A 24,982-nucleotide genomic window follows, 5' to 3' on the forward strand; every position below is an offset into this window, starting at 1 on the left:
ATAAACATAAAATATTAAATCTACAGCAATTGATATAGTAACTGAAATGTGACCCCTAAGTTTGTTCTCCTTCAGTGTCAGCCTTTATTTAAGGGTGTTCTGCAGAATGCTAGCATTCCTTCAGATGCTTCTTGGAAAATGATGTTCTGTGAATAAATGTTTTGGAAATATAGGAGTCAACAAAGTGAAGCAAATTGTGTTACTTTTGTTTCAGCATCAGTCTGTCAAAGGAATCTTAATTTGAGCACCAAACTCATTTTTTTATGCGGTCTCTCGTGGAACCAGAGATATTACACAGGATATATTTTGGGAAATATAGTTCTGTTTCGAATACTTACATGCAGAAAAAATTAAAATCAAATGAAATAAAACAAAAATCACCCCCACCCCCTACCCTCTGCTACTCTGAGAGAAATGTGTGGGCTGCAGAGCCAGACGCTCTTCCTGGGAGGGACCTGACAGCACTGCCTTAGGCTTCTCCTAAGTTTACTCCTGGAGCACTATTCCTTTATTCGTTAAAAGTGTAAAGGGGAAATACAAATTGAAGCCAGAAAAAGAAGACGAAAATTGAAAATGTGTTTTTTTGATAAACTAATGGAAGTAAAATTGTGGTTTTCACAAAAGTTTATTATATGATGGGCTTGGGAAAAAAAAGCTGATTGCAAATCAAAATGATTGCCCTTTTCTTACGAGGTCACCTGAAGGGTGAAGTATGGAGGTTGCTTGTGTTCTATGTGAATTACTTGTTTCATTTGAAGAAAATAAAATCAACATAAGGAAATCCCTGAGAATTTTCAATGCATATGTCGCCGAAAGAGTTAGGACTGCCAAGACTTTTTTTTCTCAATGTGTCACATAATCTTTGTATAATTTATAAATGATAACAAAGCAATCAGGCCACATTCATAAAAGCCCAGTGACACATAATTTAGTTGAATCTGAGGATTAGAATTAATTGTCTCTCTTTATTCTAAGTTCTAAATCTTAGTAAATGATTCACTGCATGTCATTACAGCTTAATATTTGCATGAAATCACAGTTTAGCTGGCATAATTTAACAGCAATTAAAAAGCTATTTAATCGTCATGCAAATTGGTATGAGAGCCCTTGAGTAAGAAGGGTGTCTGCCTTGTTTTTTTAAAGTATCTCTAGGCGGACGGTCATACACTTGCAGACACCGATAACTTAATTGATAACATTCTTCCTGTTCTTGGAAATATAAGTTAGTAATAATTCATGTTTTCCATTATAAATGAGAGAAGAGAACAACAATATGAATATATCATTCTCTAGGAAGACATTATTACGATAATGATAATGAATCTTTATCTCCTAGGCATGAGTCTAGGTTGGAGATAAGAACCTACACTTGTCTCTGTGCTCTAGTTTATAATTCCTTCCATATTTTCCTTTCTGAAGGCAGACGTTTTTATAATGCTCTGAAACATGAAATGGCATAAAACAAGGTATGCAGAAACTTTTTAGAAAAACTAAATGCCCCATTTCTAGGTCTAGCTTTAGTTGATATGCATATAGTGACTGAGATTCCTACCCATCATGTTGTTGATATCAGGATCCAGCAAAATAAAAAAGGAAGATATAACATTTCTTAATATCTCAAACCCAATTCACAGTCGTATTGATTTAAGAGTGATGTTATGTTACTTTAATACCGTAAAACAGATCTTGCTACTGAGTCCTCTGTACTCATTTAGACCATTCCTCACACTATAGCCAGAATGCTCTTTTTAAAATACATCACTTCCATGCATAGAATCTGTCAGTTTCTTCCTGTTACATGTAGAAAAATATCCAGACTCATTCCAATGAGCCTAGCAGCCTTGCATTGTCTGGTCCCTTCCTGTTCCTTAAAACTCATTTCTTGCTTACCCCATTTGCATTCTAGCCACAGTGATTTTGTGCCAATTCCATGACTATTTTAAAATACTTTTGACTAAAGACTACACATCTTCTACCTCTAATATTCTTCCAACTCGTCTGTACATCTTCCATATCATTTGCATGAGGCTTTCTCAGAATGTTTCTCAGTTTGGACCCCCTGGAGTTTTCTCCTGCCCTTGGACCAGAATTTATACCATCAGCAATCCTAGTATCTCTGGCCTTCAACCCAGGCTGGAGCTTACACACCAGCTTTCCTAGAACTCCAGCTTTCTGACTGCAGATCTTGGGGTTTTTCAGCCTCCATAATTGTGTTATCCAATTCAATATATATATATATATATATATATATCAACTGATATAAATGCACAGCCTAGAAAAAAGATTGGTCCCCTTGATACTTTTTATTTCAGCTCTTTTCCTTTTGATTTTCATAATTGCAATTATTATAAATTGAATTTTATTATTTTGTCGATGTGTATGTATTTATGTTTACCTAGCCATTTAGCTAAATGTAAATAACAAGAAAGCAGAAATAATGTCTATCAGACTCATGCTGTAAACTCAAGATCTAGCAAAGTAGGTGACACACATAGTGATTACTACAGAAAAGTATTTAATAAATGAATGACTGTATTTTGAAATTCAAAAGGAGCTTTTACAAAAACGTGAATTTCTTTCTATGGAGAGAATGTGACAGAGAATCCTTTTCCATCTTCTAAGCAAATTTTCCTGATATCAAATTTAAAGAAATGTTTTTGATTTCTTAAAACTAAGCCTTTCAAACATGGTAAGAATGTTATTTAATTTGTTATTTATGCAATGAATTACTTTTCAAATATGTATCTTAAGCACAGTCTGTTACAGAAAAGACTCTGTGGTATTTCACAATGAAGTACATGGTGCAATGCCTAGCACCTAGTAGACCTTCAGTTAATATTTGTTCAATGAATGATATGAAACTGAGGTTTGAAGGACTGTGATAGTTGTAAAAGATTGTTGATACAATTTTAAGAAAAGGCTGTAATAGTGAGAGGATATTAAGTACTGTATGTAGTGTGATCTGTATTGAAAAATAGTGAGAAAGAAGCCTGAGGGAAGATGCTCATCGGTCATCCACGACCAACTTGGTTTATGCAGAGTCTCATTGACGAGTAAGAGGATTATGTGGATCTCCTGATAAGCTTTTAAAGACACACTTACTTTGTGTTTAGTAAAATTCATCTAAATTAAAGTCTAGACACCATATATATGGATACTTCCTTTTATCCCTTCTGTGTAATGCTTCTATCCCATGAAATTGGCAAGACCTAGTAAAAGCTTTTGTGTAGCCTCCAGTTTCCCTTCCTCTTCCTCTTCTTCCAAAGTGCCTGTCCACGCTAAATTTATGGCCAGTTATTCTCAGCCTATGAGAAACAGATCCTCAGAGATTGTCAAAAGTAATGAATGGGAGTTTTAGTTACAAATCAAACATAGTTTGAAGACTGAAAGACTGAATACAGTATGTTTTATACATGTAAGTTATTATTTTTTTCAAAATTTTCAAATGGTGATGTAATTATTAAAATGTAATTAAAACTATCACATGATTTAAAATAATGTTTGGTTATTGTATATTTTCAGTCAACAAATTTTAAAAGTTTAATTACGGTATCTTTTGGAGATGTAGCTTTTGGCATTAAATACTGAAATCATTATACCAAAAAGTTAAGATATAGACCATCTCCACTCCTAAGACTCTCTACTTATTAGACTTAATCAGATATTTTTAACCATATTTCTTTATCATTCCCAGCAGAAGAAAGAGTGCAAAGTAATATAAAAGACTAGCAAGTGTTTGCTGATGACGTTTTCAAGTTAGCATCGTAATTCATTGTCCTATACATGTACATTTGTTTTTTAATTATTTTCTCTAGGGCCACCTTCAGCTCCCAGAAATGTGGCTTTTAACATCAATGAAACAGCCCTTATTTTGGAATGGAGCCCACCAAGTGACACAGGAGGGAGAAAAGATCTCACATACAGTGTAATCTGTAAGAAATGTGGCTTAGACACCAGCCAGTGTGAGGACTGTGGTGGAGGACTCCGCTTCATCCCAAGACATACTGGCCTGATCAACAATTCTGTGGTGGTACTTGACTTTGTGTCTCACGTGAATTACACCTTTGAAATAGAAGCCATGAATGGAGTCTCTGAGTTGAGCTTTTCTCCCAAGTCATTCACAGCTATTACAGTGACCACAGATCAAGACGGTAAGTTCCATTGCTGTTCTCTCGAAACAGACCTATCATTCCTTTTATTCCTTAATATCCTTGGTGGACCTATATTCACTGAGGTGCAGTTGTATACTCTATACATTATAGGGGTGATTTTCTGGTGGTTGTCCTTATTGTTTCCCAAGGTGCAGAAAGGTATTTTTGATATTACCTCTTAGTAGTATGGTAGTATGGTTAATTGGATATAATGCTTCTCTCTATATCTATGCATTTTTGTTTATGAGCAAGTCCATTGAATTACCAGTGAACATCAAACATAAATAAAATGTCGCTAAATGAATTGAAATTCAGTTGCCCTACATATGTAGCCATCTCTTTTGTATGTCAAATAAGAAGATGGTAGGAATTTATGTTGATTTTAATTCCTATTTATATTATAAGAACAGTATAGCTAATATGCCTGACCATGATCCACTCTGAAAAGAAAGAGCAAAAAATATTTAGAAATGAGTCTAAGTGCTGTTGTTTAGGTGAAGTTTTTTGTAAAAAGTAGTTAAACTGTCTGTTTTAAAAATCCAATGGCTTTCAGCTGAAGATTTCCTTTATTACACTATAGGACTTTACTGCAGTGTAGTTAGGCATGGATATCCTATGATTTTTATAAGTATATAGTCTCTTTAATTCCCCCATAACAATTTATCACAGAGCATGATATAGGAAAAGCTTCAGAGATTTTAAAAACTCCCTTTGAGAAGCATTCATGAATTAGGTGGATACACCAGTGATTGTGTTATAGCAGAAAGTATTGTTGTATATGAACACAGATAGATGAGACAAATTTATGCAGATAAAACTACTCTTATACGTGGTGTTTGTTTTCTAGGTCTACTATAATAAATGCCATAGACTAGGTACCTTAAACAACAGAAAATTTTTTAACCATTCTAGAGGCTAGAGGTCCAAGACTAAGGTACCTGCAGAGTTGATTTTTTTCTAAAGCCTCTCTCCTTGGCTTGCAGACAGCCATTTTCTCCCTGTGTCTTCCCATATTCTTTCCCTTGTACGTGTCTGTGTCCTAATCTCTTCTCATAAGGACACCATCATACTGAATTAAAACACACTCACATGACTTCACTTTACCTTAATTTCCTCATTAAAGGTCCTAACATCCAAATACAGTCACAATTCTAAGCTACTGAGGTGGGACTTCAATATATGAATTTTAGGGACTGCAAGTCAGTCCATTCCAGATGCACGAAGGCAGCATCTGGTGATGTTTAAAATGAAAATATATCAAAAATGTTGGAATACTACTCAGCAACGAAAAAGAACCAACTGTGGGCAGATACAACTTGGATGAAGTTTAAGGGCACTATGCTGAGTGAAAAAGCCAATCTCAAAAGGATTCACTTATGTAACCCTCTTGAAATAGCATAATCTTAAACAGATTCTTGGTGGCCAAGGGTTAGGGATTAGGGGGAGAGATATGTCTCTGTGAAAGTGTAGCAGGATAGAGCCTCGTAGTGGTAATACATTTACATATCTTGATTGTGATGGTAGTTACATGAAGTTAGATATGTGATAAATTGCACTGAGCTGCGCACATACACACACACACACACACACACACATACACACACACACACATACATACATATAGGAGCCCTGTGGATTTTACCAATGTCCATTTCCTGGTTTTGATATTGCACTATAGTTATGCAAGTAATTAACATTGGGGGAGGCTAGGTAAAGGATGTATGGGACCTTGCTATACTTTTTTTTCTAATTTCTATGAATCTATAATTGTTGCAAAATAAAAAGTTTAAAAACATTGCTAAACCTGTAAAACACAGGAAGAAAACTTTAATATTCTACTAAAAGCATATTTGTAATAATGGATATGACCATTTTATTCAAATATTATGTATAATTTCACTTTGCTGATAATCTTCAGAAATACAGCTAATAAATAAAGCAAAGCCAAAGAGTACTGTACAATCACCATTTTTATATTTACTATGTAGTATTTCCCTTCATTTAGCAAATTGCTTCACAGCATAGAATCTGCTTTATAGTTGTTCAAAATGGAATTTCTGTTTTCTCTTTCCTTAGTTCTTTCCCATAGTCTAAACAAATCCTTGTCAAATATGTCTTCAGAATGAGACAAATTAGGGTCTTCTGTTCCTCTCTGCATTAGCAAATTATTTCTAAGGCTTTATTTCTGCCACTTGATCAAAAAAATACAATCCAGTACAACCATTTTAACTATAGGATATAAATAATTAAGTTTGGGAATAAAACTAATATATCACCTTAAATAAAATATATATAAATAAAATATGTTTACATAATTTCATACATTAAATGTACATTCTATGCCTTTCATTCTAGGATTAGAAGAGAGTTCATTTAGGCCATTTTTCTACCTAGCAGAAGGGCAGAATATGAATTATTTCCCACTTTGAAAATGAGAGAATTTATTCAAAGTGTATTGCTGTAAGGGCAGAAAATATATTTTAAGCATGAAATAAGACATAGTATCCATAGATTGAGACTATACAAAATGATATGAGCTATTCATAAGCGTTTGATTTATTCAACATATATATGGTGGTGAGCAAGCCCTTATGAACATTACACTCTGGTGGGGAGGCAGATAACAAACAAATAATTTGACAAAGACATAATTAGTACTGTGATAAGTCCCACCAAGGAAAATCCAGGGTGCTCTGAGAGCATGTATTCTTCAGGTCTGAAGGATAAGGGCTGGTCTTCTTGAGGAAGCAGTATTTAAATTAAGTTCAGTTCCGAGAGATGAGTAGAATGTGAGTAGGTCAAATGAGGCCGGGAGAAGGGAAAGAATGCAGCATAGAAGGAACCAAGCAAAGATTGAGCAACTGAGGGATTAGGTGTTGATGACTAACATACTAAGAGCATCTAAGAAGTTGATATATTGCAGAGGCACAACAGGATTTGGGGAAGGAACTGAAGATTTAACTTTAAATTTGGAGAAATGAGTTGCAAAATAGACAACACAGGTTAGAGAAACAACCATTTAGCAGAAGATGCTGATATATTATCAGGGCTATAGACAGGAGAAAAGAAAATCAGCAGAATAATAATATACATGTGGTGACATTTGTCTGAATACTAAGTAAAGTAGTAGAGACTGAGAAATACAGATAGTTGCACTAATTATGTTTTTATTACTCTATGTATGCACAGTGTGGAGCTTGAGGATAAAGGGAAAGTCTGCATTAAATTTGCTTTTCTTTCATGAAGTTAATTATTTGTATATGTCTTTTCTCATACTTAAGAAGTATTAAGGAAACAACATTAAACAACCTTGACTTAATTGTTTGCTATCTGTTTACAATTAAATAAATGTAAAAAAAAAAATCTTTTCCAAATCACTTAGAACCATTTAGCTATAGTTAGAAGAAACATTCCTTGATTATCCTGATTCTAGTTGGATAAATAAGATTATAGATTTAGAACTATGACTCTCATAATTAGAAATCTTTGCAATAAACCTTAATTAACTGACTTCTACATTCCCTAAGAGCTATATTTGCAACCTTCTATTTTCATAGTTTATTTAAATGGTCTTTAAAGGTGGTTCATTTAGAGGGGAAAACAAGAGAGCAACACCTAGGAAACATTTGATTTTAATCTTCAGTGCATGTTAGAAAAAAAATAAGATGTGTAGTTTAGTAGAAGGAATTATTCGGGTCGTAGACAGTAAAGGAAAATGTTGATCATGGATAGTCAGCCTGAAACAAATTGTGTTTGTAGATATCCTGACATGTGCAAAAACCTTTAGGGACTATGTTCAAAGTGAAAGACATGCTAAATTACCAACCAATTCTGCTGGTATTTCCTAAAGGGTCTTTAAAGCAATTATTGTCAGAAGCAGTTTGTCCAATTCTTTTGCTTCTTAAAATATATATTCAGCAGTCCTATCCCTGCCATTGCGTGGGTATTCTGTATAGGTTTTGCCTTAGGATTACATTTTGCAGGCTAATATATGCAGATTTCATATATTTGCTCAGGCAACAATAATTAATTGAACTGATATTGAAAACAGATTTAAATAAACAAGTCTCCATATATGTATAAACTTGAAATATCTATTTGATTTACCGTTCACTGCATTCTGAAAATACAATCTGTTTCAAATATGGACGTTTTGCATGTTGCTAGAGTAGGTAATTAGGGATATTGTAAAGATTCATTCATCTTTATGTCTGTATTTTAATTGTTTTTGGTCTGGATATCCCTCATAATCTTCAGTGTGTTTTCAAAATTCTTGACAGTGAATACTCTTTTTTTCTAAGTCTATTCAAAATAAAAGAAATTGGTGTAAAAATCTTAAATGCTTACTAAAAATACACTGAATATAAGCTAGTGACTTGATAAGTTAGAAAAGGAAAAAGCATTAACCATAATTTAAGCTGAGTGATGCTATACTATTTGTATTTTTTATATTTCTTAGACATAAGAAAATTACATATTCAAAACCTACACTTTATATTGAAGGATAAAATTCCTATCTCCTAGGAAGAGTGTTTTTCTTCCAAAAAGTGCACTGAATATTTTATGTAAGGGAGATAATTTAAATGTCAGTCTAGTTAATCATAACTAAATAACTTTATATTCTAGCCCAAAATTAAATTATAATAGAGTCTAGATGATTGTAAACTTTGTTTTTACTCCTAGGAAACATCAAATTACTTCCAAGTCTAGTGTCTTTTTGTGGCATGCATCTTTTGAATAAATGAATGGTGTAGAAAAGGCTTTTAGACCCTAGCAGTGAGTTTCCTGAAGTTGGTCAGTGGCTCAGCTCGCAGTCAGCAAGTATAGAAACCGAACTGCTCCCAGCCACTTACACACAATAGCACACGCGTGTCTGTCGCACTGGATCATAATCATATTTTGATAGTTTGCTTTTCTGACCAATATGTAAGCTTCTTGAAAACAACAATGATGTGTTATTTGAGCATATCCTCAACCTATTTTGTCTGTAATTTAATAAATCTATTTACCGCATTAACAAAAATTATAGATGGTTTCAGTTAATCTTTCATTCATTATTTCATTCACTCAAAGTATTTATTGAATATTTTCTATCTGCCCAGAACTGTTCTATGTGTTAGGAATATAGCAGTAAAGGAGAAATACAAATGGTTAACCAGGTACCTTCCTTCATGGACATTATATTTTAGTGCCAAGTAGCGATATGTCCCATGATGAAAAACTAAGCAGAATAAGAGATTTGGAAGTAATGGGGAGGGGGCTTTTTACATAGGGCAACCAAATAGACTGCTCTTGACAACATAACATTGGAGCAGATCATGAATTAAGGAGAAAACCCTGTGAATATAAAAGATGATTCTAGGCAGTGGGAATCAAAAGAACAAAGCCTTAAATTTAACCAGGAATTTGTCTAGAAAGTAACTAGGATATATTATTGCATGTATATTCTTCAACATATTCTAAATTTCATGGTCACTAAGTCCTCTGGTCCTGTCCTTACAGAATTTTTAGCAAAAGGTTTTAATCAACACTAAACCATCCGTTAGTAGCAATCATGGTTTTTCTTGATGATCATACATTGCTAGAGAAATGTGCTTAATCCTAAACTTGTCTTTAAGCAGTTGGCTTTTAGAATCATCAGCTGTTTCTCTGAGAAATTCTCATTTGTACATTTTTCAGGAAAGGTGACTAAGTGTTTTCTTTAGCAATAAAATAATTAGATCTTATTGCTATTTTGATGCCTCTACTATTAGATTAACAATTTTATGGCATTTCTCCTACAAATTGGAAAGTAGTAATAGGGATTGTTTGGTAAAATATTTTAAATCCTATAAAAATAAACTGGTTAGCAGCGAAGATAAGTGCATATGATCACATTTTACATAATCTGTAACTATCATATGATATAAGGCTCTACTTTATGGCTAAGCAAATGTCTGGCAAATTGTTTGTTATTTTCAATGCAGTTCTTTGTTTTGAAAATGGAAGCCAGTTTAATTTCATTAACTAATCTCTGCCTGCATAAGAGACTGACTGATTTGGATAACTGCTTCAAATGTGGTTACTATAAAGTACTAGGTTTTAATTTCGGGGGAAAATTTTCCAAAAGTCCCTTTTACTTTAAAGTAAATATTAATGAAGATTTTTAAAAAGTTAATCTGTAAGAATAAAATTAAAACATTGTCAAGACTGACAGATTATTCTGATCATTATTAAAAATGTGAAATGTCTTCATCTTAATAGTTTGTAAAGATTGAAAACTAATTGCTGACCTTTTAATCAGACTGAAATCCACTATAGCATCTTTAGATTAAGTAGCTTTTTTTTTTCTTCCATGTATTCCTCAGCACTTTTCTATTTGGTTTGGATTCTAAAACAGTCAGTTCCAGCTACATAATTTGTGATGCCCAGTGAAAAATGAAACTGCAGGACCTTTTGTTCAAAAAGCAGGAAAAAAGGGCCGTTAAAGGTACTAAAATATAAAGCTTTTTCCTTCTGCAATTTCTCTCTCTCAATTTGTAATGGTGCTTTTTTAATTGCCATTTAATGTCCTTTTAAGTAAAGAAAAAGTAAATTTCAAATTATTACCATACACTTTACCATTTGTCTTTATATTGCTCAATGCTTCTTTTAAATGTAAACATAAGAGCATTTAACTCATGTGGAATCATAAAAATCACACAGTTCTTTTCCTATAGTCCCGCACCACTCCCCATCCCCAGTCCCCAAGGGTGTCTCAAGTAGACCAGAACAGACAAGTGTAAGACTCAGAAAGTTTGGAAAAAGGAAGAGAGGGACCCCACTGGAGACAAGGGACAACCCAGGAATGTGGTCCTCTGTCCTCAGAAGTTAACATAGTCATTTAACCCAGGTGGAGAGTGGCAGCAATCAAGGAACAGGGCAGGAATTGCAAGACTGTATGGCGGAGAGCAGGAGAGTGTGCAGGAAAAACACATCCAGAGGGCTATGGTGGGGTAGGTGGCCAGAGCCTAGACTTTGCCTAGAGCCGGGGATTCAAGCTCCCAGTGCGTGCTCCATTGTCCCAGCAGACTTCACTTACAAAACATGAGTTAAAGGTAAAATTATTAAGAATTTCAAGATGGCAACAGCTGAGCATTAAACCCTAAGCGGGGTTAGGGAGCTATGCAGCTGTGTAAGTCACACTCATGAAACCAGCTCTGAAAACATTTTATAACATAGTGATGTCACTGTTGTTCCCATTTACCTTTGTGGATTAGTCAGCAAAAAAACTATATTCAGTAACTGTGATGTGCCACGTACCATTCTGCATGCCGTGTAGTGAAAGAAAGATGCATGTTTGAGTGTTTGAGATGTGGTGTACACTATGGAGAAGTCAGCAGTCTTTTCCTTCTTTAAGGTTTGGAAATGAGAGCTTGGCTAAGTAAAAAAGACTAAATTAAACTTATGATATCTGATTTAATATACATTTTCAAGAACTGAGTGCCTGAAATATTAGTTAGTACACAAGCCCTTAAAATATGCATAAAGTAATAAATGATTAACTAGTGAGATGATAGTGAATGTTGACATTTCACTTTTCTATTTTTATGAAAGAGACTAGTTGTTTTACCACATATTTATTCTGTTAGACAATGAACAAAGCTTTTGGTAATGAAAGATTAAAAATAAAAAATTGAAAGGTAGTTGTAAAATTTGCCTAATGCTATTCTAATTATTTTGACATTCTGATAGACCTAAGAGTAGGTTTCATAGCTGTTGATCCCTTTGTGCTCTGCTCTGTACTGTCCTACTGAGTCACTTCCAAGGTGCACCCTAAGATAGAAAAGTTCTTTTTTTCCCTGAAAATAATTATGCCATGACTCATTGGATTATTTGTATTCATCCTTTCAAGTAGTTGTCCCCTTTACATATTTCTTAAGTAATCTTTCACTGAAGCAAATAAATGAATATTCCAAGAATGATAAATGTAACTATGTGAATAGAAATGTACTTTTTATTCTATTTCATTTTGTCTTTAAAAATTTTATTTTACTTTTCTGCTGAATCACTAAATCTCTAAGATGTGATTACCTTTTACTTTATAATTCTCAAGTGAAATAATGCCCTCTGTTTTTGACTTCCTATTTCAAGGCTTTTTTTATATAAATATTGAATGACTATTTTCTATGGGTTTAGGTTATATTTTGATGTTTATTTTCTATTTACGTCCTATCATAATTTTATACTTTTAAGTTTTTTTTATTACTTCTCATAAAGATAAATGTGTTGGTCAGTTGTAGATGTGAATTACACATTTAGATATCTAGAAATTGGGAATAGGGTCCTCATTCTGCTTTTATGAGAGTAAATATTTAATGTGCTGAACAGTTTTGAATATTTAAAATGTTCAACTGCTGTTTTTATTTAGCTATTTTACAAAATGTGAGATACTTGTATTAAGAGCAGAACAATAAAACTCTATTTGAAGTGCTACTTAATTATATATTTAAATTTAAAGATAACTGACATGCAAAATTGTGTCCTAAAATAAACTACTTTCCACCATCTGAAGTTTATTAACCTAACCACCGCCAACTCATATTAGTTTTATACTTACAAGGTGACAATTTTCATATGCCTTAAAGAATCCCAAGAGAATTCAGACTTCAAGTACAAGTCATCAGGCAAGATATAAATATAAATGTTATAAATAACATTATATAGATAAATATATTTTTATGTTACAAATAAATATTATTTTTATCCCATTTCAAAGATCTCTAAGAAGGAATTCCAGTCCCCCTGTATCTTTTAACTGACTCTTTTAGGCTGGTATTCTATATATTTCACCTAAAACTTTCCTTCTGCCTATTAACCTATTTAAGAAGAAAATACAAAAAAATAAATTGCACTTAAGGAGATAGAAAGTCCCTTTGTCTGCACTATCACTCTTTGTAGATGGGAAGACCATCAGTAGAACATTCTAGTTAGATAACTTTTATTTATCTCACTTATTATTTGCCAGTTTATCAACCCCCAACCCAACTTCTTCCACTGTTCTGCAATTCTGTGTTTCTAATGGACTTTAGAAGTGTTTTGCATTAATGGTCACAAATCTTAAGGGTGTCACAGGAGGAGTGACAGTATATCAGACCAAGGATTCTTCAAGACATACTTCTTGGATGTAATTTCTGGATAATCTGAGGGCCTCTCAGTCATTCTCTTAAATGCCTGCTAAAGCAATGTACGCTCCAGAGGAGAAGACCTGTCCAAAAGGAGAATGAGAGTCATGGAATCCAGAAAGCTGTTCAAAATTTGAATGCTTCCACCATGTTCTTCTGGCACAGTAATGGTGCCTCCATGGAACATTCATACAAAGAAACAAAATTAATTATTGTGCAGTTACTGATGATGAGCAAATGTTGGGTTTAGTCACTCTTGTAGCTCAAACTTTTGTGACCCAGATCCTTAAAACAGGAAAGTGTTTGTCTTTTTTAAATTATCTAGTTTTAAAAAATTTTTTGGTAAAATTCACAAAATGAAATTCCATGTGAAAATATTACAGGGTGCTTGAACCTTGTTTTATATGACTAAGCTAAATCCAACACAGTCATGCTAAAAATATATAACACATTTTGAAATATTCAATAATTAGCACATTTTATGTAGCATAAATTAGAATAAGATTATTTGCTTATATCAAATTTAAATAAACTATAATGGGAAAAAGTTTTAGAGGTTTATGTTCAAATCTCATTAAAAAGTATTGCTTTAAATTATTGATTTAATAAAATTGTAAAAATAGTTTCTTATAAATGTCATATCATACAATTTATTGATATTTTGAAAGCAAATATTAGATATAGTGACCTTATAAAAAATAATTTATTTCTTTGTTAGAAATAAAATTTAAAAATAAATTGTTAATATGTAATTTTTACTCTAATTTTCTCAATTAAAAATCCATGGTAGATGAAATGCAAAAAGTAATCTAATTGCATTAAATTCTGATGGTCCTTTTATTATAATACATCCTTGATGTACCCTCTTTCTTTATATGTGAAGAATTAAAGTTTTGATGATCTTTTAAGGTAAAAATCCTCATTCTTGTACCATGATCTAGAACTCAATATCTTTTTCTAAACTGTTTCCTATAAGTGTTCAATTACTTTCATTTCTCTTATTAATTTGAATTTTATTCTCTACTTCCATACACTTTTCCTTTCCCCCTTGTGGTGGCTCACAGTTTCAGGAAGAGGGAATGAAATCATAAACCTGTCTTCATGTCACTTTTAAATCCATTGCAGCTTATCATGGTATCAGAAGCACCACAGAAAGAATATGGGAAGAGTCACCCTTTATTTGAAATAAATCTGGCCAATAGGGTATTGATTTTGTAGGGAAAAGTATATTTTTACTTTATTTTTTATTGAGATAATGGTTGATGTACAGTGTTATATAAATTACAGATATACAATATAGTGATTCACAATTTTTAAATATTATGCTCCATTTATAGTTATTATGTAGCTATAGTCCCTGTATTGTACAATATATCATTGTAGCTTATTTTATACATAATAGTTTGTACTTCCTAATTCCCTACCCCTATAATGCTCCTCCTCCCTTCCCTCTACCCACTGGTAACCACTAATTTGTTCTCTATATCTGTGAGTCTGTTTCTTTTTTGTTATATTCACTAGTTTGTTGTATTTTTAGATTCTACATATAAATGATATCATATAGTATTTGTCTTTCTCTGTCTGACTTATTCCACTTAGCATAGTATCCTCCAAGCCCATCCACATTGTTGCAAATGGCAAAATTTTGTTTTTTTATAGCTGAGTAGTACTCCATTGTATATGCATACCAAATCTTCTTTATCCATTCATCTATCGATGGACACTTAGTTTGCTTCCATATCTTGGCAATTATACATAATGCTGCTATGAACATTGGGGTGCATATATCCTTTTAAATTAGTGTTTTTGTTTTTGTTTTTTTAAGCTTTTTTTATTAAGTTATAGTCATTTTACAATGTTGTGTCAAATTCCAGTGTAGAGCACAATTTTTCAATTATACATGAACATACATACATTCATTGTCACATTCTCTTTCACTGTGAGCCACCAAAGATCCTGTATATATGTCCCTGTGCTACACAGTACAATCTTGTTTATCTGTTCTACATTTTGAAATCCCAGTCCCTTCCCAAACCCCATCCCCCTGGCAACTACAAGTTTGTATTCTATGCCTATGAGTCTGTTTTGTATCTTTTTTTTTTTTTTTTTGATTCCGCATATGAGCGATCTCATATGGTATTTTTCTTTCTCTTTCTGGCTTACTTCACGTAGAATGACATTCTCCAGTAACATCCATGTTGCTGCAAATGACTAGATAAAGAAGATGTGGTATATTTATACAATGGAATACTGTTTTTGTTTCTTTTGGATATATACCCAGGATATATACCAAATGGTAGTTCTATTTATAGTTTTTTGAGAAATCTCTATACTGTTTTCCAGAGTGAGTGTACCAATTTACATTCCCATCAGCAGTGTATGGGGGTTGCCTTTTCTTTACATCCGTGCCAACATTTGTTGTTTGTGTTCTTTTTGATGATAGAAATTCTGATAGGTTTGAGGTGATACCTCATTGTGGTTTTGATTTGCATTCCCCTGATGGTTAGCGATATTGAACATCATTTCATGTGCCTGTTGGCTATCTGCATGTCCTCTTTGGAAAAATGTCTGTTCAGGTCTTCTGTCCCCATCAGGTTGTTTGTTTGTTTGATGTTGAGTTGTATGAGCTGTTTAGATATTTTAGATATTAACCCATAACTATAATTCTAGGGTCAAAAGACGCTAATATCATTTTTGCTCAATTATTAGATAACTAAGAAAAATAAATATGTTTGGAATGTTAAGTTGAATGGGAATAATGCTGACAATATTGTAAGTGCTGCAGGATTAAAAACTCTATATACATTATCACCCAATTACGTAAACTGATGTACACATATAGTCATAAGAAAATGAATGGCAAAATTTTCTAATGTTGACACTGTGCGTCTCTGTGTGGTAGTAATATGGTTGGTTAGTCTCCTAAAGTGACTTGTAAGGTTCTTTATGCTTTGGCCCTGAATGTCCTTTGATATCTCCTTATATTTACCCTGTCACAGTATTTACTATGCTCTGCATTCCAACTGCTGTCAGTTGGAATGTTTTTTCTATTGGATTAACCATAAATGTTTATATCCTCAAGGCCTAACATAGCGTATTTCATATAAAATCTATATATTAAATATTTACTAAATAAATTAGTGAATTAAGGGTATGGATATAGACATATATACATTTACCCCCCACACACACACACAATTTCTACTATACTTAAAGTGAACCTTTTAAAGCTTTAACACTGAAATACTTTTGCCCCTTAGTCATAAAGTGCTCACTTAGGACAATAAGCATTCTATTCATCAATTCAACATCCTGGAACAGAACTGCCAAAGGCGTAGTGTTCAGTTGTGTAAACCTAAGCAGGAACACCCTGAAAATATGCAGGAGAGATTATTGTTTATTTGTTCTTATAAATCTCTGGTGCCTGAAATTCCATCTCCTGTGTATATATAGTTTTGTCTGCTATTTACCATCTGCATTCTCATGAATTTATAACTCATAATGCCATTCTTTTTTTTTTCTCTTGAAATGTCCAGTAGTTTAGTCAAAGAGAAAGGCAAGTTAAACAAATGGTCATAATCTGATCAACTCCAAGTTCTAGTCCCTAAACTGCTGCTATCCAGCTGTGTAAATTCAGGCAAGTTATGTACTCTTCCTGGACCTCAGATTCTTCATTGGCAGAATAAAGATATTGCATTGGATAACATGATGAGCCTTCTATGTGCAGTCTTTTCATATTTAAAATCAGTTTTCTATATAACTTCAAGACTTGATGTAATAAAAATAAGAAAACAACACAGTTTGTGAACATGCAAAACTCTTTTTGACACCTCAGTAAAAAGAAACCTTCTCCTAAAAGTCTCACCAACTTTCCAAGCATACAGCTCTTGCTGTAGGTCTTACACTGTAATACTTCGCAGGATTATTGAAAGTTTACCGTGGTGACTTCAGGTTGTACAGTTGTTTTTAGAGGTAAAGGAGAAGTATCTTAGTAACATTTCATCCCATGTTCAAGTCCATATCACTTTACTCTAGTGAGAAGAAATAAAAATCTTTATGGTTTTTGGAAAATAAATACATTATTGGAAATTATGTATTATTGAAAAATAAGTACATTATTATGTCACATTAAATACTTGTTTATGTAAATAGATACAGTTTTCATGGTTTAAGAATAAAAATAAGAATGTTGTTCACTCTTTTTCTTTACTTCTTCCCCCCTCACACTCTGGTCTGTCACTGTAGACTCTTTTTCTTTGTTTACCCCTCCCCCACCCTCTCCTTTCTCCTCCTCCTCGTATTTGATTTTTGGTTACCTCTTGTTTTGACCGTATGTTTATTTCTCAAGTTTGTATCTAAGTCACTCTTTGAAATGATTTGCATATGTTCTTTATTCTGTTACTTATTTCCATGATGTAATAAATTCCAAATATAATTTGGTCTTTCAACAACAGAATTTAAGCTCCATGAGAGCTGGACTTTTCCACTATATTTTATTGATCAGGCTACTCTATCCCTGGAGAACTGAAGAGTACTAGGTATAAAGCTCAGTAAATATTTGCTTAATAAATGAATGAACAAACATTCATTAAGCCATGTGGCCCATCATATACTACTGGTAAGAAAGAAAGAGGTTAATGTGGCTTCCTCAAATGCCTTCCTTTACTCTAATTGGGGAGACAAGGCTAGCAGACTGAAAAAGCCTAGCAAAAAATAAAAGGAAACATTTTTTCAGTTAAGTGCTTAAATTATAAGATTCAGAACACAAAGGCTGTAGTTCAGAGGAGGAAAGCTTAATTGAGCTGGAATGCTTCCTGGAGGAGCTTTACCCTAAAGGAAGGATAGCATTTGGATTGGCCATATAAGGAGTGTTGAACCTTGAGATTATGAAGCCTTGTAGGAGAGGAACAAATTTTCAAAAAACTTTTTGCTGGCCAGGTTTTCAAAAAGCCTAATTCTTCATGTGCATATCTGAAGAAACTTTCACTGAATCAAGATTTACCACAGTCAGTCTTTGATAAGAAAGTTATAGAATCATGCTCATTCAATTTAGGAAACAATTTGCACACAGAATTATGGACTAGGTCTTAGTAGCAATGTTCTATTCTGCTTCCTCAAACATGAGCAGCGCTGGATAAAAAGATTTGAATATCAAGGAAGAGATTTGTCAGAAGAAGAAGCTTACTTTGGTGGTGGCAGAGTGGGGAGTGGTTCTTTTAAGGAAGCAGGCTTAGCAAAAAATAACTTCCATGGGGAGGAAATTTACATGGCACTGTTACAAGATGCACTGTTTTGATAGTGATTTATAAACAGCCATTAGAGTGGGATGCTCGTCTTCCCACAGCAACATCTCTGAGCACTAAGCACTTTTTGGTCAAGCCCCTAGGATTTAACTGCAGGGTGTTCAGTTATAAAACCGTTCTTCATCGATCTGAGCTGTTGAGTTCTTAACTGTAGCTTATTTTCACTTTGACTTTGAAATCCATAAATGCCAGTCACAGCATTTAGGAACTAAAATCATTGGCACAAGAATTTAAATGAAGAGTGATAAATCAAGGCTGCCAGTGGCTACTGCCTCAGCCAGATGCAAACACCACAACCACAGTTTTTAATAGCCTTGCATGCCTAATTTCAAATTAAGTGTGACAAATTAAGCAGGAAGTTAATTACTATCTTGAAACAAATAATCTGATGTTGATTGGAAAGGGCATCATAAAGCTGTGTTTTATCTTAACACAATACCCAGAGGAAATATTAGAAAATAGAGATGTACAAATAACGATTAGTTCAGGTTAAAAAAAAAAGCAGAGGGGAGAGGTTTATTATGCATCTGGTTAGATCACTGTAGGTATATGAAAAGGAGACTTCCTCTGAGAATAGCTTTACTAGGCTAAAAACAGGAAGTGAATTCACAGATGCATCAGAATTTTGGTACCTGTGTGGTAGATGAGGGAAGACGAGGCTCCGGGGCATATATCTCTACCACTGCAGAACAGACAATTAGAATGCCTGCCAGCTCTTCTCATGGCAGAAGTGCTAATCTGAATGACTGCACTTAAAGTGAATGTGACCTTAAAAATTTGAAGATAAGTCACAAAATTCTTAACTAGTCCTTCATTTATTTTTCTGTACCTGCTGCACTCCATGGCCCTGATTGTCTTTAGACATTTATTGGACAGCAGCTTCTTCTTTAAGTGACTTCCTACTTGACTTAATGATTTTTAATACTGTTCGAGGAAATGTTTCAAGAAAGAATCTGTTCTTTGGAGTTCAGATGGATCTTAGGAACAATATAGTTCAACTTTCATTTAATGTGATATAGTTAAAAATCACTTACTGGGTCAGACACTGTCCTTAGCACTTACATTGAATCCTAAAATCAACCAACCCAGTAAGGTAAAAATACCTTATTATTAATAAGATATGACAATATAAGCATTTTCCAGATGAGGAAACTGACTCACAAAGAGACTAAGTAAAATGCCAATATCCCTGTTACAAACCAGACATGGACAAACCAGAATTTGTAGCTAGGTGTCTGGGCCCAGAAGTCTGCACTCCTAACCATTGGTAGTACATGGCCTTTTTAACCTGGGCCCCAAGAGAGCAACAGTAGTTATAAAAGTCTAATTATTTAGTCACAACTTACTCATACCAGTCTCTTTTCTTCTCTATTACAAATCAGGAACATACCTACCTCAGAAAATAAAGATTAGACACAAAGATTAAGGTAGCTTTTTATCAGACCCTATAGAAAATATGATGAGCCATCACAGTGCATGTATAGACTGCAGGAGGCTTTTGAGCTGTCCTTTCTAGCCTCTTATCACAAATCTTGCCTAAATTGGAGTCTGTAAATCAGAGGAGGATACTGAAACTCAAAAGTGTCTCCTTAAAAAAAAGATTCTTAGGTCTTTCAAACTCTTAGGTCTTGACCCTGAAACAAGTATTTTTATTGTTTATATGTTTATAATAGGGCACATTTTATACATTTTAGAGAAAATGAAGGAAGGGTTCAAATTTAAAATGCATATATTCTCTGGTACAGTTCTTCACATACATGTGTTTTGTCAATTCCAAAAGAAAAGTATTTCATAAAACCTGAGCCACTCCACCCAGCCATGGTAGTCTTTTTCTGTTGTCCAAACACCCCAGGGACATTCCTGCCTCATGGCCTCTCTTTTTTGTTACCTCCTTCAGGTCTTTGCTCAAATGGCACTTGGTCATGGAAACTTTTCATGGCCACTTAAGTTAAAATTATAATTTTTCATGTCCACCACTCCCAACTCCATTTTCTGCCTTCTTTTTTTTTCTTATGACACTTATCACCGTTTTCCATTTTATTCAAATGTTTATTTTCTGTCTTTCACCAACTTTTATGTGAGCTCCATTTAGGCAAAGACTTCTGTCATTTTTATTTACTATATTCCCAGTGTTTAGAATAGAACCTGGCTCATGCCAGTTACCCAGGGTCGTTTATTGAATGGGTGAATAATTGAATAACTGAATATTTTTTCAAGTTAAATTTCATGATAACTTAGTGGCCATTTTCTAATTAGATAGCGTATGTAGATTAGAATTGATATAAAACTACCTAATATTTACAGTTAAAGTATCTTTTATTTTGACATTACTTTGACATTTTCACTCTAGTCAATTATTAAAATACCCTGTAGGATCAGCATTTTGTTTTAAAAGGTGATGTTAACTGCTAAGCAGAATCAATGTATATTTATTAATGACCATGCCTACACTATGAGCAGGGCTTAGAGATGTGTTTTGGGGGAACTATAAAACATGTCAAAATTACTTGAAAGAACAAATCTTTAAAGTTGTTATCATGGCCAGTCTAAACAGTTCCTGCTCTGTAGTTAGAAATAAATTGAATTCATTACTGTATCCTCAGGGCCTAATACAGTGCCTAGCACCTGGGAGACCTTCATAAACATTTGTTGAATAAAGGATTACATGATTAAGTAAAGGGATGGACTTTTAAGTTAAGTTTTCATGATGCTTTACTAAACACCTTCTACTTAAAGGGGATATGTATACATAGAGAAACAAAGTTTGCAATACAACACATTTACAGTACAACCAATTTTTTTCATTTATAATGATTTACTAAAGTATATAAAGATGTAAAACATTGTAATATTTAGGAAATTTTATATTTAATAATATGTTTGTAAAAGATGTAGAATTTTAAAATACCTTTAAGGTATAGAATTTTGTGTGATTATATCAAAGCTCTTTTCTAAGGAATACCATCTTAGTATAATTGTGACACTCAAAGTTGAAAGAAGAAAAATTAAGATAAGATGTGTGTTGCTAGAGAGAAGAGTATAGTGTGATAGATAGACTTCGGACTGAGGGTCTATAGCTCCTGATTCTCATTCTGATGAACCATTCTCATTCATCTTATTTGGATGAAGTTGGGACATCCTTGTAGTTTTCTGTATGGTACCAGAGCTTTTTCATGACATAAAAGGACAGTTTCCAATATTTATTCCAAATAAACAATGTGAGGATTCTATGCAGGTAGATTCTAGATCAGTTCACGTATCCCCTTATAATCTAACCTTTTTCTATAAAAGGCCAGATAGCAAGTATCATAAAGTATATGGCTGTGTGGGCCATATATTCTCTGTCAGACTACTAAACTCTGCCCTTGTAACAGGAAAGCAGCCCTGGACAACACTTAAATGAAGGAGCATGGCCGTGTGCTAATAAAACTTTACTTACAGAAACAGGTATTGGGCTGGATTTGGCCCACAGGCCATAGTTTACCAACCCTGTCCAGATGATAAAACTTTATGTTCTTAGATAAAGTAATTGGATGCTTTGGATTAATATGCCCATACTTAAAATCTGAAGGGAGAAGGAAATATTCTCTGAAGACAGATGGTTTTCTCATTTAGAAATCATCCTTTTAAGGTAGATAGATTTTTTTTTTTAATTTTAAAGTGATGAAGGCTATTTAAGGCTTTTAGTTTTCCTGAAATAGTGTGAGGCATTGTGAATCTTAATTTGTGAGAAAATGAAATTATGATCATTTTTTATGTAAATGCATACACACAGTATGAATTAAAGAATTTTAAATCACCTAAACAAATTGTCTCACCTAGTTTGGGGAATGGTCAAATTTTATGTTTCTCTAGTTCCTCCAATTCCAGATTTCATTTGTGGATGAGCAGTACAAAACTAAATTAAATTTAATGGATAATTAAAATGCTAAGATTTCAAGTTAATAGGGATTATTTCCACATGAGTATCATTTACAGAGATTCCATGTTAAAAACAATAAATCTAGACTTTTGTAGATATTTCACTACCACTAACAAGTAACAACTTATTCCAGCTGTTTAGCTTTCAATTCATATGCTTGTTACTTTAAAACTTTGCAAATTCAATACAAAAGCAGTTGTCAAAGTCTGGATAGATTGGTACAATAAGACGAAACTAAAATTTAATTGATTTGAGCCATCAAAATAGAAAGACTGACTCTTACTCATCAAACATTTTTCTTAAACTTGTCTTGATGAACTGCACAAATCCTGGCAACCTACTGCACAAATCCTGGCAACCAAGTAAGAATGATTTGAAAGTATGGTACAAATATAATACAAAGAAAAGAAAGAATTTAAAATTTGATATTTGGCTTTTATTTTTTTAAAGATGGACCCGTACATAAGTATTTCACCAGAGTTTTCCATGAGATGATTTGTATATAGATAAAGTCATTTGTGTATAAAGTCAGTTTATACTCCATTCTCCATTAGAAATATTTAAGAATAGAGAGGTCTTGTCATGAAATAGAACAGACCCAGGACTATTGAGATCTGTAGTTAATGTTTTGTAACTACAGCAATTTGTTATTTTAATGTTGAAATACGAGTTTAATCTGCTTATTAAGTGAAAATTAGCTACATTTTTGTTGATGCATTTGTTTGCATCTTCACATTGTAAGTATGCGTTCCTATACCTGTGAACATTTCATTATGTTGAAAAAGTAACTAAATAGCAAATGGTTCCACAAGTCAGTTTAAATAAAAGTACTATAGTCTCCCTCTTTTTCCTCCTATTGTAGTTTTTTTCCTGTGGGTTCTGTATTGGTAGGAAATTGCTTAATTTTTTTTTCTGACCACAGATGATCAGTCCTCTGTGGTCTGAGACACTTTCTTTTACCAACTAAAATAGAGAACTATAATCCAATTTAGATCTGTTTTCATAATGCCTGTCAGAGTCCAGCCCTTATTAGAATAGTTTAAGATCAATAGAAAGGAAGGAAGGAAATAACACAAAAGTGTTTGCCATCTTTTCTGAGATACAGTATGTGTCATGTAATGGACCTTCAAATAAATGTTGGTTGACTGACTAAATGAATAAAAAAATGAGAAAAAGAAACTTATGTTTATGTGTACTGTCTCTTTTGATTTCATAGCCATACTTTGGCTTAGGAAGTTTTGTTTTTATTTTCTTCTCTTGACCCAAATGGAAGAAGATTGACATGTTTAAGTCTAAAAATCACCAAACATATGATCACAGTGAAGTAAGTTTGAATTGGGGGAATTCTAGGCTAAAGAAAGTGTTCTGTAAATAGTCGTCTTTCCTCTTTTAACTAGGATAAATATTCAGTAGTTGTCTTTGTTTTCTGAGCAATAGAGAGGTTCCCAGGGAATTAAGTCTGAAAATGCAGAGAATAAAGATAAGCAAATAATTCTATCAGTTAGGAATGCATTTGGCTAAAGAAACAGAAAATCTGACTGAGTTTTCTTAAAGGAAAAGGAGTTTATTTTTCTCATGTAACAAGAACAGAGGTAGAGTCTCACTGGAGGCGGTTGAACTATCCAGTGATAATTCATGGCTTCTGGATCTTTCTGTATTTCTATAATGTCATACAAAGATTCTTGGCATCTTTTTTCCTGACTGCAAAGATGCAAGCTGCACATCCCGGGAGCAATCACAGCAGAGAGAAGGATGTACAACAAAATGGTGACAATACCTCTGTCTGTCCCTTTTCACTGGGGAAGAAAAGGCTTCTAGCAAACCATAACTAGCAAACTTTTGTTTAGATTTCAGTAGTCAGATCTTGGCCCTGTAGCCACCCATAACTGCAAAGCAGGCTGGAAAATCAAGTTTGGTGCATTTAAATCCCTGTAGGAGAAAATGACAGCAAAGAACACATTTGAAAATTGGTGTTGAGTAGGTTGGCCTGTAGTGTCTGTCACAATAATCTTTAGCAAATGAATTTGTTAATTGAACTATATAATAGATTCTGAGAAAATTAACCAATATGAATATTTAAATGAATTATAAACAGTATTTAGATCATAAATCCTATTTCTAGGTTTAGAGAAAGCAGTTGGAAGGCTAAATTCTAAAAGTTTAGAAGTGGTTATTTTGGGGATATGAAGTGATCACTTGTTTTTTCTTGTTACTATTTATTGTATTTTAAAAACACTTTACAATAAGATGTTTTGTTAAAAGAATGAAGATTAGCTTTTCTAGGAAAATAATAATAGGGATGTTAGTAAGTTCCTTATACTTTAATATTCACTAAGTAAATAGTTCTACTTTATAAAATATTTATTTTATAAATTTATTGAAGAGATTTATTAAACCATACTGTGTTACTAGTACTTCATACCATCAAATAGTATAGGTCAGAAAATAATAAGGTATAGTGTC

At 33.3% G+C, this 24,982-nt stretch overlaps 1 protein-coding gene across 5 annotated transcripts in view; it reads left to right on the forward strand.

Moving 5' to 3' along the window:
* Positions 1 to 24,982, forward strand: part of EPHA6 (EPH receptor A6) — a 743,078-nt gene that overhangs the window by 328,101 nt on the left and 389,995 nt on the right. For all 5 annotated transcript variants that reach the window (XM_074361623.1, XM_074361631.1, XM_074361637.1 and 2 more), the window contains one exon: positions 3,816 to 4,151. In XM_074361623.1, the coding sequence (XP_074217724.1) occupies positions 3,816 to 4,151 (336 nt within the window). The remainder of the gene's footprint in view (positions 1 to 3,815; positions 4,152 to 24,982) is intronic.

This window comes from Camelus bactrianus, chromosome 1, assembly GCF_048773025.1.
Source record: "Camelus bactrianus isolate YW-2024 breed Bactrian camel chromosome 1, ASM4877302v1, whole genome shotgun sequence".
In the NCBI taxonomy this organism is placed as follows: domain Eukaryota; kingdom Metazoa; phylum Chordata; class Mammalia; order Artiodactyla; family Camelidae; genus Camelus; species Camelus bactrianus.